The following is a 16,694-nucleotide window of genomic DNA, read 5'->3' as shown; positions in this document are numbered from 1 at the left end:
CCCTACAGGTCACTGGCTATAAATAAGCATGTATTGTCTTTGGCTTGTGAGCATACAAACATAAATTTCCAATGACCAAATCTATCAAGTACAACAGTGAGTAGCCACAAGGGAGATCAAGATGAATTGAAACAATGGTTTACAGCCTCTTATTTGAATTTCACTTATCAGTTTTCTTCATATATGCCCAAGACCAATAATGAGTCATGAGTATGTTGAATAACTTCTACATGCAAAACCTAATATTTGTATATTTGTATACAAAAGCTAGTATTTGTACAATACTTTAAGGTTCCCAAAGAGCTCTCCATACATTTGTTCCTCACAGTAACCTTCTGCTATTATTATCAACATTATGCAGATAAAGAAATTGAGGCTTTACAGATTTCACAGCTAGTTTCTGGGGCAAAAAATGAAATTCGGTTCTACCTTATTTTAAGTCTGTGCTCTATCCACTGTGCCCCATACAAAGTTTTGCTAGGAAGCTGAGGAAAAACCTTAGATTTTTATGACTCATGGCACCTTCAAGAATTTAGCTAGGGAGATAAGAGATTGTTGTTATTATTCAGTTATTTCAGTCTTTTCTGACTCTTCATGATCCCATTTGGAGCTTTGTTGGCAAAGATACTGAAGCAGTTTCCTATTCCCTTCTGATGTCATTTTACAGATGAGGAAACTGTGACAAGCAGGATTAAGTGACTTGCCCAGAGTCACACAAGAAATAAGTGTCTGAGGTCAGTTTTGAATTTAGCTTTTCTAAGTCTAAGTCTGTAGACCCAAGGAAATAAGAGATGTAGGCATGAAGAAAAAAGAAAGAAAGAAAGAAAGAAAGAAAGAAAGAAAGAAAGAAAGAAAGAAAGAAAGAAAGAAAGAAAGAAAGAAAGAAAGAAAGAAAGAAAGAAAGAAAGAAAGAAAGAAGAAAGAAAGAAAGAAAGAAAAAAGAAAGAAGAAAGAAGGAAGGAAGGAAGGAAGGAAGGAAGGAAGAAGGAAGGAAGGAAGGAAGGAAGGAAGAAAGAAAGAAAGAAAGAAAGAAAGAAAGAAAGAAAGAAAGAAAGAAAGAAGAAAAAAGAAAGAAAGAAAGAAAGAAAGAAAGAAAGAAAGAAAGAAAGAAAGAAAGAAAGAAAGAAAAAAGAAAGAAGGAAGGAAGGAAGGAAGGGAGAAAGGAAGGAAGGAAGGAAGGAAGGAAGGAAGGAAGGAAGGAAGGAAGGAAGGAAGGAAGGAAGGAAGGAAGGAAGGAAGGAAGGAAGGAAGGAAGGAAGGAAGGAAGGAAGGAAGGAGTAAGAGAGTATACATAGGTAAGTATAGATCATGGTCCAAGGAAAGTGAAGGGACAATAATAATGCTTGCCCTAAGGGTACAGACAGTCATGAAAATGTTGGCCAAAATAGGGTCAATAAGCACCTGGAAAGTCAAGTTTAGTTCATCTAAATAAACAAAGGTCAAACTTCAGAGAATTCTTAATTAAAAATAGGCCTTAAAGATCAGCTAATTAAGTTCCTTCAGTCCCCAGATGAAAAAAATATTAAGGCCCATGGAAGTAATGACTTAACCAAAGTCACACTGATAGTTACTAATAGTAACACATGACTCTATAATTCAAGTTAGAAATAGATTTATGTGTAAACTGTCAGGATTTTTTTAAATTATGTAAACTAGTCCACAGAAGAATTTGTCTTCAGGATGGTATATTATTGTTATTTTTTAAATGCTACTTCATAATGAGATTCTACCAGAAAAAAAATCTGATCATTAGATTAATTCTCATCCTATCTGTACCCTTTTTGATACTTGGTTCTTTTTAGATGCATGCTTATCTATAGAGACTTTTGATTTTTTAAAAAAGACAAGTATAATATATCTGGTTTTATGAAGGGGAAAATACGCTAAGGTGATCTGAATCTCATGGACTCAAGCTTTTGCATAATAATCTGTCCATCACTGTCTCTGGTAAAATACAAACATTTCTGTAAGAAAAGGCTACTGAAGCATTTGGATTCAGGACATTCTTAGGGGATAAAGAAAAGCTTACCAGGAAGGAAATGAAAAGATTGCTTAGTACACAAGGCAGATGTGTACATATATGTCCCAGTTGGAAAACCATACTTATCACCAAAAATTAAATTCATAGTGGATTATTTGCCTTACAAGACAGATTTTTTTTTACTTTATAGAATTTTATCATAGTATTCTTTGAGAAATAGCAAGCTTAACTATTAGAGTTAAAAATCAATTGCCTTTATAAGAGTTCATAGTGATTCATACATTTTAGGAAAGATTTATGTTGTAAAATGAACCACAACTACTTTCCATTTACCTACCTTGCTAATAATTCACTTTTTATCACATGGCAAATAAAGTATTCCTGTGCTAAAATTTATTGAGATAGAAGATAACCTTGAGCAGATATAGGGCTGGTCATAATCAGATTTTAAAGTAGAATTATGCAATAGTAGACTTTTGAAACTGAAAATTCCTTTAGAAATAACTTAGGCCAATCCTTATGTTTTCCAAATAAGGAAATTGACAGTAGAAAAATTTGTCAAAAGTCTATCTTTGATACCCCTTCACTTCCCCAATTAGAAATTCCTTCATCTCTTAGAATTTACCTTCTTTTAAGATATTCTTTCTCCATCCATCTCTCTTCATACCCTATCACTTTAGATGTGGTAAGTTGTTTTAGTCATGTCAGACTCTTTATGATCCCATTTGGGGTTTTCTTGGCACTGAAGTGGTTTACCATCTCCTTCTCCATCTCATTTTATAGATGATGAAACTGAGGCAATCAGGGTTAAGTAACTTGCCCAGGATTACATAGCTAGTGTTAGAGACAAATTTTTGATTGTAGGCCCAGCACCCTAACCACTGAGATACCTACCTGCCTATTTTCTTAAATACAGAGGTTCTTATTCCTGTGCCTCCCTTGCACTCATCTAGCAAGTTAACTGATAATCAATTATGTACTATCTGATCAATAATCAAACTAAAGGACTAGTCAGCTGAAAAAGAACTTGCAATTTGGAAATGGACTTCAAATTTGAAAGAATGAAGGTATCATGGTAAGATGATGGCAGACAATGAATTTGAGACTTAGAACTGAAAGGCTCTTCCCTGCTTCTCTTCAAATTATGCTATGTGTGCAACTACTCATTTTACCTATTGGCAAAGCTGATCTTATCTGATGTAAATGTTATTTTTTGTGAGCATGATTAGAAAGAAGGAAAAATAATGGCTCTAGCACTATTTTAATTAAATTTTTAATTTAAATAATTTATGGATCAATAGAAAATCATCACTGTTCTGAAAATTTGGTTGGTTCTATTTGTAAAAAAAGAATAAAAGAAATTTATACATACATGTTCAAGGAATATGTAATAAAAATTTAATTTAAATTTTTGTAATGCTGTATTTGAGTAGTTTGTTATATTCTCATCAAACAGCATATAAAGACTGACTTTTCATGAAAAGTTCTTAATGTTTTTCATTATCATTATTTTTTATTTCATTAGTCTTAGTAAACATTTGATGATAATACATTCTGATCAGTAAAATTTAATTTCTGGGAGTTCTATTGTTGAGCAGAGAATCCATTGTATTCATATCTGAATTGGAAGGCTGGAAGATTTCAACTCCAAGTTCACTGTGAGAGCAGATTGTGTCTCTGTAGTACCAATTCACAACAGCTAAAGTGCAGATTCGCTGATAAGCCATCTGAATTGTTAAATGCACAAGTGTGTGTGTGTGTGTGTGTGTGTGTGTGTGTGTGTGTGTGTGTGTGTAGTTTGAGTTTTGAAAGACTTTCATGGAAACTCTAGAAAACTCAGCCTGAAATAAGCAGCAGATTCAATGGCATCTTTCTAGGAAAAAGAAAATAACATTTTAGGGTCAATTTCACTCACTCCAGTTCCTGAGATGCTCATGATTATCATATTTCCCAGGCTTTCATCTTAACACTTTTTTTTTAATTTATAAGTCAAAACACTTCCCTAATAACACAATTTCCTCCATTTTCAGATATGGGAGATGGTCTCTTCTTTTTTGTCCCCAGTACAGTTATATTTTAAAATGAAATTCAGTTTACTTGCTCCTATTTGTGTGTCTCTGTTTCCCTTCTTTAATTCTCTGAAAGTTAGTTTACACACTTTGGCATCATCCAAGATGTCCTTTTGGAGAACAAAAGGACAAACAACAACAAACAACAACAGCCAGTGGTAACTAAAAACTGGAATATCTAAACTTATAAATCCAAAATTAATGTCTCTCCTACTAAATATCAAGCATTATTTTTTTGTCTTCCTATATACACCATATTTTTTCTAGAACAAGGGAGAGTGGGCTTAAATCCAGCAAGATCTGGATTCCCATCCTGATACACCCTAGCTATGTGAACCTGGACAAGTGACTTAAGTAGCCAGGGTAGTTCTCTAAGACTATAAGTTACATAGAAGATCTCCATCTGCAGAGCTAAAAAAAGTTCCCTCCCCTGTTGGTAGCCCCAGTCCCTATTATTATAGGAAAGCCTCTCTAATGCAGATATAATGGAAAGGGCACTGGATTAGAGAAGTCAGGAGTCCTTTACTACTTTATCTCTATGATTGGACAAATGGCCCGACCTCTCTGAATCTGAATTTCCTATGATATAAAATACAAATGTTAAAACCTATAAGGTTATTGTGAGAAAAGCACTTTTTAACCTCAAATTTTAGATTAGATTCATAGATTGGATTTAGACCTAAACTTCAAAGCATACTTCAACAGCATCATTGTATTCATTTTATAGAGAAGTAAACAGTCTCAGAACTTGTCCACATTAAATGGTATTATATGAATTCGAACCCAGGTTCTGATTCCAAATTCATCATTGTTTCAGCCAGATCATCCTGCATATATGTGAATTATTGTTGCTGTAATTCTTGACATCTCACAGTTGTAATTTGGTCCCTAGAGGAAAACAAAGATTTATAGCAGAAGTTAGGCCTTGGATTCTTAGAAAATGACATTTGTATTGTTGGCATCAAATCATTTGATCCCTAAGAGGTTGATCTAAAGGGATGTTTTGCCCCATCCCCCTCTTACACATAAGGAAATAGATGAAGGGAAAAGATTCAGGGACAAGAAACCATTTATTGTGTCTACTGTATATGGAACCCTATTCAAGTGCTGTGAGATATTTAGGTGATAATTTTTTTTCATGGAATACCAGGTTTATCTCTTAAAGAAATAGCCACAACACCTTGATGGATGATTGATTTAAATAATCTCTCTCTTAATTTATAGGCTGAAACATTATAGCCAGAAGGTGGAGTAGACTGAGAAAAGGATCAGAAAATTTTGATTTTAAATGTAGTTGTAAACTGATTAAGACATCAGAGACATCAAGCATCAGGCCCCTAAGAGAGAGATAAACATCATGAAATACTTCCTCAAGGGAAAAAAAAAAATGTTGCCCAGACAGCCACCATGGAAGAATAAAATCAGATGAAGTCTAGGAAGGCTGCTAGAGGGAGGAAGCTACTTATTTAACTAATTATGCTTGCCAATCAAATACTTTCCTTAGCTTCTACTTAATAAAGCAGTACAAGTAACCTCAGAGCTCTCTTAAATTTCAGCATCCTAGAAAAATCTTTAATTGCTCCATCTTAGTCAAGTCTCTATTGAAATCTCTCCTATCTAAGAAATTTGTGTTCATATCTTTCCCCAAAGTCTTCATTAGAGGATTCAACTAATATAACAGAAATCTCCTTTAGATTCTTACAAAAAGTTAGGGTTAACAAAAGGCCAACAGGTCCATTTATCTCTGGTCTCTCGTATATTAGTTTCTATCTACTTTTCTACACATGTACACTCTTGATAACTGTATCAAATAATCATATTTTTAAAAATATATATATGTTAAGTGCATAATCAATGTGAAAGCAAATTCCTATATAATGTCCGAAGGGGAAGGATTCGATTCTCTACATTTTTACCAAACTGTGATTAAAGTTACTAAGATACAAATACTTTCTTTTTAAAATGAGTGTTCCCGAGACCTCAATTACCATATCCTTACATTATCAGATTAAAACTAAAAGGAAAACCAAACAGGAGAATTTCTTCCAACCCTGATTTATAGGTCATCTTTCTACTGAAACATAAGATACTTTAGAACTAGGCTGGATGTGATTTTTTTTTTTTAATGATTTAGGACCAGTCTGTGATAAATGGCTTAAAACACAGGGAACAAAGTAAGATCAGATATGAATTGGGAGGAAAACCATCAAGGAGACAAAAATAGGAAGGTTGGGGAGACATAAAGAAAGGGGCCATAGTTGATCAGGAAATTGAGAAGCAGAACAGACCTGCCTTCTCTTCTGATGCTAATGAAAAAAGAAGAACAATGAAAGTCCAATTTGATGGAAAGGAAAATGAAGTATTTCTTTTTTTTTTCTTTTTCTTTATAATCTACTTAGACTCATTTAACTATTGTGTTTTGACATTGTGATTATTCCTGCCAGGGTAGCATTTATGTCATTATATCCTATGTGACCCTGGACCAACTTCTTAATTTCTCGGGTCTCAGGTTCCCCATATGTAAAATGAGGGGGCTGGACTGCTTGCCCTCTAAGGTCCTTTCCAGTTCTACATCTATGAGCTTATGATCCTATAATGAATGGAACAGAAACTTTAGACATTGCACCTGAACTCAAAGAAATCAGCTTCTCCCTTTGTCTCTTTTCATTTTCATCAGTTTCAACCTAAGAATATTCTGGAAATTAATCAGTCCAGTCAGATTTCCTCTATGAATGGTTTGAGAAAGGCAGTGACAGTGCAATGAAAGAAATGTCTCACTTAGAGTGAGAAGGGGGCTTAAATCTTGCCTCAGATTCGTGTTAACTAGAGAATTCACTTGATCTTTCTAGGCATAAATCTGCTCTTCTGAAGAAAAAAATAGATATAATAAGGTTGACCCAATCTACCCCAAAAATGGTTGTGAAGAAAGGAAGCCTTGAAATATTGCCTTACTATGATGTATTCTCCTTAAAGAGCTCTGGCATAGATTCATGTTGCCTTTAACACATATTATCTTACCTTGGGAAAAGTCCACCAACTCCTAGTGCCTGAGGAAATTTTCTCTGACTTTAAATTGCCTTCTCCCTAAAAGAAATAATAATTTTTAAATGACTTGTCACATTAGTTGGGAGGGGAAGGTGTAGGTTCTCAAGCCAACTTCCCCCTTCAATCTACTTCATCTATAATATAGTTTCATTATAATGGTATATTACACACTTGTGTTGTATCCACTGAGCTTCAAGTCTAGAGCTGGATAAGGTTGCATAGAACCCTACAAGCTAATCTCCTCTGAAAACTGTTATGGTGGCAACTCAAAAAAACCAGTGATCTTCAAACGTTTTTCATATACAAAAAATGTTTGAGCATCCCATATGTCATATCTTCTTGTCTATTTTATCCTTATATCACCTCCCTTCCTCCTTCTTTCCTTCTCTCTTCTCTCTTGTCTCTGGTCTCTCCCAGGACAAATTAAGCCCTGGGAAAGACCTTAGCTTAAAAAAAAGCCAGTGTTTCTCACTGCAGCCAGAGCTGAGCTATTTTTTGTCACTTGACTCAGGGTCTGCAGGAGAAAGTAAGACTGGTGACTTCTCACTGCCCTCTCCTACTTAAATCCAATTCACTGCATCATGACATCATCTTTTCAAAGTCATGATCTTCTTTAGGAACAAAGGACAAAAAATCCAATAATAATGCTTATATAAATGATATAAAACACATACAAAATAGAAATTTATAAAGGATGAGATAAAGATGAAATAGAATTTGATCAAAAAGGAACCACTAGAACTTATTGAGGAATGGGAGGGCTTTGAATATCATTTTAGGATATCATTGGGTGTCTATGTGGAGGATGGATGAAGTGGGTTGAAACTTGAGGGGAGGGGAGTGAGGGGAGTCCATTGGAGGCATTTGCAGTATTCCAGGAGAGGTGATGAGAGCCTAAAATAATGTGGTAGCTATAACAATAAGGGAAGGAGATAGCTAAGAAGCATGTCATAGAGGAAGAAACAAAAGATTTGGCAACAATTTGAATAAATGGGGAGAGTGAAAAAAAGGAGTCAAAAATGGCATCAAGATCATAAAGTTGAAGGTGAGCTCCTAATACAAGAATTGAGTCAGGTTTTTGCCATTTTTTTGTATCCATGGCACTGAGAGCAATGCCTAGAACACAGTAAGAATTTAATAAATACTCATCATATGACTAATTGATGCCTTCAAGTGATGTAGAGAAGGTTGGAATATAACTGGGTTTGGAATCCAAGATAATGTAATAAAATCTGAGATGCAAATCCTAATGAATCCAAGCTTGTTCAATCTGTTTCATTTGGAATGAAAATGGTGAGGCTGCTATAGATTAATAAGTGTTCACCATGATCAAAGGATAGGATTTTCATATTTTCAGATGATGAAATTAACATATATAGTTATAAGAAAAAATGCTCTAAATCACTATTGATCAGAGAAATGCAAATTAAAACAACTCTGAGATACTACCTTATACCTCCTAGACTGGCCAAGATAACAGAAAAAGATGATAAATGTGAGAGAGAATGTGGGAAAACTGGGACACTAATGAGTTGTTGGTGAAGTTGTGAAACAATGCAACCATTCTGGAGAGCAATCTGAAACTATGCCCAAAGTGCCATAAAACTGTCCATCCCCTTTGACCCAGCAGTGCCATTACTGGGTCTATATCCCAAAGAAAACATGAAGGAGGGAAAAGGACCACATGTGCAAAAATGTTTGTAGCAGCTCTTTTTATGGTAGCAAAGAACTGAAAAATGAGAGGATGCTCATTAGTTGGGGAATGGCTGAACAAGTTGTGCTATATGAAGATAATAGAATATTATTGTTTTAGAAAAAATGATAAATAAGCTAACGTTAGAAAGGCCTGGAAAGATTTACATGAACTGATGCTGAGTGAAACCGCAGAACCAGGAATACATTGTACATAATAACAGTAAAAATGTGTGATGATCAACTATGAAAGGCTTGGTTTTTCTCAGTGGTTCAATGATCTAAAACAATCCCAATAGTTTGGAAAGAAAATGCCATCTGCATCCAGAAAAAAAGAAAAACTAAGGAGACTGAATGTAAATCAGCATATTCTATGTTCACTTCTTTTTTTGTTTTTTTTTTCTCTCATGTTTTTTTTTTCCCTTTTGCTCTGATTTTTCTCTCCCAACATGATTTATAAAGCAATGTGTATTAAAAATAAATAAAGTTACTACAAAAAAACAAGTGTCCTCCAATAGGCACCCACCATAGTTAGAAGTGGGGAGAGTTATAATGGGGTTTGGAAGGTGTCAACTCTGAAAAATACATTGATGCAAAAGTCACAGAGATTATATAATCATTGTTAATTCTAAATATATGGAAGAGCTCACATAGATTATCATAATCACAATTAACTCTGAAAAATATCAGAGCTCACACAGATTATCAGAAACACAGTTAATGCTAAGAAATAAAATAAAATAAAACCAAGGAGCTAACAGTGATCATGAGCAAACAACTTTCTTCATTCCATTGGGGGAAGAAAACAAAACACAAGTGCTGGTACCTCCTCTAAAAAGAAGCCCGATCTCACTAAGTATAGGAAGGGTCATGCAGTGAGCTGGAGCCATGATAATAAGGGGGAACAGCAACAACGAGATAAATTTGATTCAAAGCAAGGCTTCATGACCGGAACATGGGTCCTGTAAGTGCTTGTCCATGTGCAGGAACCACCTGGAGGACCGTGTGAAAAATTCTGGGATTTTGTTTTTGACGAAGTTTATGCAGAGGATGAGCACAAAGCATTGTTTTATGCTAAGCTCAGGGCATAGCTGGCTTACTGTGCCTTAGTTCTAGAAAACAGAGGGTCTCCTAATGGCAAAAAGAGAGGGGTGGTCTTTGCATGGGGAACCTGACAGGGAGAAAGGAACTTGCACACCAGAGTGGGGGGAACAAAATAGAAAGATGACAGGGATTAAGTATCTCATTTGCTCCTCAGAACAGTCCTAGGTGATAGATATTATTATTATCTTCATTTTCTAGTTGAGGAACTTTAGACAAAGAGCTTTAAATTATTTGCTGAAAGCCACCCAGCTAATAAATGTCTGTAGCTGGATTTCAACTCAAACCTTGCTAACTCCAGGCTCAGAGCTTTATCCCCTAGCTGCCCACGCTACCCTAGAGTAAGGCCTCATCATCTCAATCCGGGAATATAATAATAGCCTGCTGATAGGTCTCCTTGCCTTAAGTCTTCCCACTCTATCCTTCAAGTGACCTTTCTAAATACCATTCTGTTTTTATCACATCACCCTACCATTCAATAAATTCTAATAATTCTATATCGATTATATATAAATGTATATAATATAAAATCAAAATTTAAAATATAAATATAAAATCCTCTGTTTGGCCTCTGTAACCTATCCTGTTCCTAACTTTCTCAGCTTCTCCCATTTTTTTTTCACCTTTACATAATCTGTGATCTAGTGACACTGGCCTCCTGCTGATGCTCACATAAGACATAATAAATTTGGACTCAGAACTTTCACTGACTGTCCCTCATGACTGGAATTCTTCCCCTCCTTCTTGGCTTCTCTAACTTCCTTCTAGTCCCAGCAAAAATCTTACCTACAAGAAGCTTTCCTCATCTCCATTAATGCTAGCACTTGCCCTCTCTTGATTATGTTAAATTTATCTTATCTATATCTTGACAGAGTGATGCACACAGTAGGCACTTAGTAATTGCATTATGACTGACTGATCATAATATTGTGATATTTCTTTAAAGATCTACTTTGTCAATGGGAGCATTTATCCTCTCTTCCTCACCTCTTTTAGAATTCCTAAATACTAGTGTTTGTTTAAAGAATGTGTTATTTTAAATAAGCACAACCATCAAGTCTTAGATGTCTCTGTGTTGGAAAGATGCTTGTAAATTTTAACAGGTCTCCTTTTGGAACTGCTAGTTTTACTTCTGTTCTTTTTTAAACTTCAGTCTAATTGAATTTACATATATTATTACCTTTGGCAATTTCTAAATAATTTATTTATGAATGTGTTCCTTTGGTTCATTTTAAACTTTTGAGTAAATCTTTAGATTTTAAACATGAATACTTTATGTAATATTCTTTTTGGGGAGGAAATGGGCATTGACCTTAAATAATTTGAAAGTCAGAATCTACATGCAAATTTTATTTTTCTTTCTTTTTATTAAAATAGCATTGACTGACCCTAGGAATTAGGTAATAGCTATTATTGGATTTGGAGCATTACCAAATCAAATTTTTTGAATCATAAAATTTCTGATTCAAATGAGTCCCCTGGATTTAGAATGTCCATGTCATGGCAATTTATATAAATTAAATTAGGAAAACAATTATTTTTTAAAACCAACATAATTTCTGAATCCCATTATTCTGACATATTCAGCAAACCTTTGTTAAGCCTCCTACTATTACATGCAATTTAATAAGCACTTATTAAATATTTATTATGTATAATGCATTTGTGATAGTCAATAAGATACAGATATACTTGAGACAGTTACCTGCAAGACACTATGATTCATTCTGAGTATACAAAACTAAAATGAAATGGTCCTCGTCTTCTAGTTTTAAGTTCTACTCTAGAGTAAAGAGATGAGGTACAATTTATATAAAGATAAATTGAAATATATTGTGGTTCATTTGTTTCAGTTCTGTCCAACTCTTTATGATCCTATTTGATGTTTTTTTGGGAAAGATAATGGAATGGTTTGCCATTTCCTTCTTGGGTTCATTTTATGACAAGGAAATTGAGGCAAATTGGGTTAAGAGACTTGCTCAAGATCACACAGCTTGTGTCTGAGACTAGATTTGTGTTTAGAAAAATGGCTGTATTTCAGGCACGGCACTTTATCCACTCCACTACCTAGCTAACCCAAAAGTGGGAAACAAATGTCATGTATAAGCAATATTAAGTTTGCTAGTTTGGATTCAATATAAACTGTGTTTAAGAGTAAAATAGATAGTAGAGATAACTTAGTTATAGAAAGGATCTGTGATGAAAAAAACAAAAAACCTGAGGCCCAGAGAGTTTTTAATTGAATTGCCCAAGGCTATATTGCTTGGTAAGTATGTGGCTGGATGCTAACCTAGGTTTTTTGATTCTAAAACTAGGTCTCTATACTACAACTCTGTTCTCTTTTTTGTATGACATTCCTTCATATACTTGAAAGTAGATTATATATATTCCCTAAGATTTTTCTTTTTGGTTTTTTTCTATCCATCTTTATTCAGAACTAACTAAAGGTAGATCTTTACTCTTCAGGGTCTCTCTATGAATCCTCTGGATAATATCCATCCTTGAAAATATAATTGAAGAAAAGATAACATTTCTGAATTTTTCTAATTTAGTATTAGTAATATCTTTTAAATAATACTAGTGTTAATGCAAAGAAAGTGAATTTCTTAAGTTCTGAAGTCAATATTTTTAACCCATAGAAAAGGCGTAGTTCAGTGGGGGCAGATTGTAATTGATTTGACACAAGTGAGATAACAGTTTGAAAAATGTGTGTATGCTCACTTCAGTTTCCAAATTTGGACTTTTAAACTTATTGTCACTCTCAGAAAGAAATCAGAAGCTGTGCAGATAATTAAATATTTGCCTCAGGGAATTATTTGCAGTTAATTAAAACCATACACTCTGGGTGCATACCTGCTTCACTGGTTATTAAATTTGAATCAGATGTTAACTACCCAGATTCCTCACTTATCCATCAAAAGTTGCTTTTGGCAGGCTCAAGTAATAAACTTTACAATGTTTGTTGTTAAAGTTATTAACCTGTCATTAAAGTTATTGCACAATTTTCAGTGGGTTCTCTTGGTCTGAAGACCCTATGAATTTCATCATATCTCTGTTTTTCCTGGTTTATGCAATGTTTTGACAGTACAAGACTTTGTTTGCTGAAATGTAGATTGTTGTAGTTAGATCCCAAGGAATCCCAGGATTTGAGGGCTCTCTTGCAATCCAGAATTTTGATCACTCTCTTTTCCTGGGCTTCCTTTTCCTAAAGTACAACACCTTTCTATTTCAAAGGGCCTCTGGTTCTGCTGCTTCCCACTGGCATATAGCACATCTTTGAGAGTTAGACAAGATAATTGTTTTCAACCTTAGATCAATAGCTAAATCAAGGGTAATAGATGACCAGAAAGTGATCTGATCAGGGTGGATAAGGTATCTGAGTTAAAATGTTTCTTGGGAACCAGAGATCAAATTGAGAGAAAAATAAAAAGCTAGAGTCACCAAAGCAGAGTCATACTATAAATTAAAAACATGATAATAATGTAATAAGTACAATAGAAAAGCCATTAGATTTAAGTCCAAAAAACTGAATTCTAAACCTGGCTCGGCTATATGTGAGACCTTGAGCAAGTCTGAACTCATTTTCTTAATCAACAAAATAGAAATTGGACTAGATAATTGCAAACTAATCTATTATCTCTAAATTCTATCTTAAGACACAAGACTCATTTTCTATTTCCTCTACTTACTGATCATGTGATCTAGAGCAACCCTCCTTAAACTTTTTTTTTTCCCCTATTTGTAAAATGGATAAGAATATCTAACTATCCATCTCACTGAGGCCATTGCGAAAAAATTACTATGTAAACTTGGAAATGCCAATGTTGCATTATGTTGGCTATGATTGTTATCTGATGACCAAAGCAGCTCCGAGAGGTTACATAGCCTTTTTATGGCATTAAAAAAGTTTTCAGGCATTTGTATCCTTGTGTTTATAATTTACACTAAAGTCACTTCCCATCTTTCCTGCTCCCTGGCTTTTTCTTAGCACCAAATAATAGGTATCATGGAGTCCTCAGTAGAGGAGTGATTCAGTGGTGATGTGGATGATTGATTAAAGAGTGTAGACATTGCAGGCAGGAAGGATTTCATGCTTTTGCAAGAATAAAATATGTTAACCTCTACTGCCCAAAAATGTTATTATTAAATAGTATTATTAATAATATCAGAAGTTGTTATACTTATTTCTTAGTTAAAATACCATTTAAGGAGTTTTTGTTTTATCTGCTTATTGTATCAGATTCTACCCCAGATGCCAGTGTCATACAAGAAGATGACATCACCCGTGGCTCAGTTCATGACCAAGATCCGACTGAAGGTATATAGTCAATCCTTTGTTAAATGTTTAATTTTTATTTTAGTTTTGTTTTGTTACATAGGCACAGGACATTGATTAGCCAATCTAATTACCTCAGAGCCCCAAATCTATCTTTGGAGGAGAAAGTTATGCATATTACAATGGAAATAGAATTAAACACAAAATTGAGATAACATGGGCAAACTACCTCACTTACTAGAGTCTCAGTTCCATAATCTATAGAATGGATCTAACAATCCTTGTAGTAGGTACTTCACCAAGTTATTGTAAAGTAACCTGAAGTTTGTCATGAGAAAAATCACAATTCCTAATAGTCTGTGAACCAAAAACTAGACTTATAGAGTGGTTGCTAAAGTTAAATATACTTAATTCAGAGGGTAAATTGAGGATTGTCCCTAGAAAATATTTAAGCTCAGCATGATTTCTTTAGCATAGTTCTCATTGAAGTGAGTATACTCAGGGAATACAAATTAATTATAGCTTCTTCTAAGCCAAATATAATTAGAAAAATAAATCTGCTATAGAAATAATCATATTATACATTTCAAAGCCAAATGATTTTTGGATTATCTGTTGTAGTTCTGTCTATTAAGATGGATAATTGAGAGTTCATTGGATGCATAAAGCTCAAAAGTTCATTTTAAAAAACAACATGGTTTTATGTAGAATAGGAGAGGCAGGAAAGAATGAGTTTGAAGTTTGAAGTTTGAAGTTTGAGTTTGAAGAGGCAAACATAGAGTACAATCCACATATGTACGCACACATCCTATTATTGTACGAAAATAAAAGGTGAAATCTGCAGGTCAATCAGTGAATGAAAGGTGGAAAAGCTATAGTTTTTGTAGGCAACTAAATGAACAGTAAGGAAAACATATATACACACACATAGCTCCTCCTTTAAGGAAAATTCTGGCTCACTTCTTAGCCAGAGCAATCAATCAATCATAAGTCAACTAAAATTTACTCTACTCTAATTATATATATCAAGCACTGTGCTAAATGCTAGGAATATAAAAACAAGAAAAGAGACAGTCCCTGCTCTCAAAGAACTATCCATTCCAATCCAGAAGACAATGCATAAGAGAAAGGTAAAAAGTAGAAGGAAAGAAAGGCTCCAAATAAAGAGCAGAGCATGGTAAAAGAGTAGAGCTTGAAGAGGAATGAGACATGGCTAGCCTGTGCAAGCTATTTACAAAGGTTTTGGGAGGAGATACCCAATGAGACGGAAAGGCAGAAGATTCTTCCAGTGTGTGAATTCCAGGGTTGGAATAAGACTTCAGGGTGAAGAACTGGGTCTTTTAAAATCCCTCAATTTGTGTTTCTCTTCATATCAGCCCACACATAGGGGGCTAGGGTAGTGATGGCTCTAAGCTCCCTATAATGATATTTTCAAGGAGATAAGAACATTAATTCTGACAAAGAGAAGAGGAAAAAGAATGACAATAGATGGTCGGAGGAGTCCTGTTTACCTAATAGTTGCCTTCAAAATATTTGAAAGGCTATTGTGTAGATTTAGATTTGCTCTGTTTGGGTCAAGATGATAGAACTGGAAGCAATGAATAAAGTCTCACAAAAGCAAATGTGGGCTTAATGTAAGACAGAGCTATCTAAAAGTGAAATTGGCTATATCAGGAGGAATGATTCTCCCTTCTTTAGAGATTTCCAAGGAGAAGTGGAATGACCATTTGTCAGAAGCTTTCTGGGGGAAAGGGGAAAGAAGAGTTATAGATTTTCAATTGTTTCTGAGATCTCTTTAATCTCAGAGATTCTATGATTGTATCCTAACATTTGAGGTAGATAGAAATCTTTTCTTTGACTCCTCGTTTATAATACTGCCTTTTGGTAATTCTTTTAACTCTCCTACTTCCATTGACTGACTACTTTTGTACACATGACTATAGAATTTCTCTCTCTTGTCTCACATGTATTCTGAGCTCCAAATCTGCATTTTCAACTGTTTCCAGGACAACTTCCTGTGGATCTCTTACCAACACTTCGAACTCAATATGCACCAAGCAGAGCTCATTAACTCTCTGTCTTGTGAGATTTCCTGTTGCTTTAGTCTCCTCTATCAGAAACTCTAAGTGGCAATGGTTACTTCTCCAATAGTTCCCAGCATTTCTATCACAGCAGCCAGCACCTTCCTGGTAGTGAGAATCAGATCTGGTATAGAATTATATCAATCCATTATCAAGAAATTAAATATTTAGTAAGAACTATTCTACCAGACTTTTCCTTCCTGCAACTGAGCTTCAGGTATAGTGAAAATGAAATTTTTAATGTTGGCAATGGAAAGGAATAACTTAGAATCATGGGCAATACCAGTGAACATGTGGGAAAATAGTCCATAGTGCTCTGTAGGGATCATGAAAATGGAATAACTGAATGCATTAAAATAAATGTTATCTCTCTTGTAGTTTTGCTTAAGACCTTCAAGAATCTTACATCACCTAAGATTTTTGGCTTTTTTTGTTACAAAATCTGTTCT

General features: G+C 34.5%; 1 protein-coding gene across 3 annotated transcripts in view; it reads left to right on the top strand.

The window, feature by feature from the left end:
- The window catches only part of MACROD2 (mono-ADP ribosylhydrolase 2), a 2,209,416-nt gene that overhangs the window by 2,108,015 nt on the left and 84,707 nt on the right, over positions 1 to 16,694 (top strand). For all 3 annotated transcript variants that reach the window (XM_051975902.1, XM_051975903.1, XM_051975901.1), the window contains one exon: positions 14,129 to 14,206. In XM_051975902.1, the coding sequence (XP_051831862.1) occupies positions 14,129 to 14,206 (78 nt within the window). The remainder of the gene's footprint in view (positions 1 to 14,128; positions 14,207 to 16,694) is intronic.

Source organism: Antechinus flavipes, chromosome 2 (assembly GCF_016432865.1).
Source record: "Antechinus flavipes isolate AdamAnt ecotype Samford, QLD, Australia chromosome 2, AdamAnt_v2, whole genome shotgun sequence".
Lineage (NCBI taxonomy): Eukaryota > Metazoa > Chordata > Mammalia > Dasyuromorphia > Dasyuridae > Antechinus > Antechinus flavipes.
Note: the sequence above shows the minus strand (reverse complement) of the source record. Positions and strands in the feature narration are given on the sequence as shown.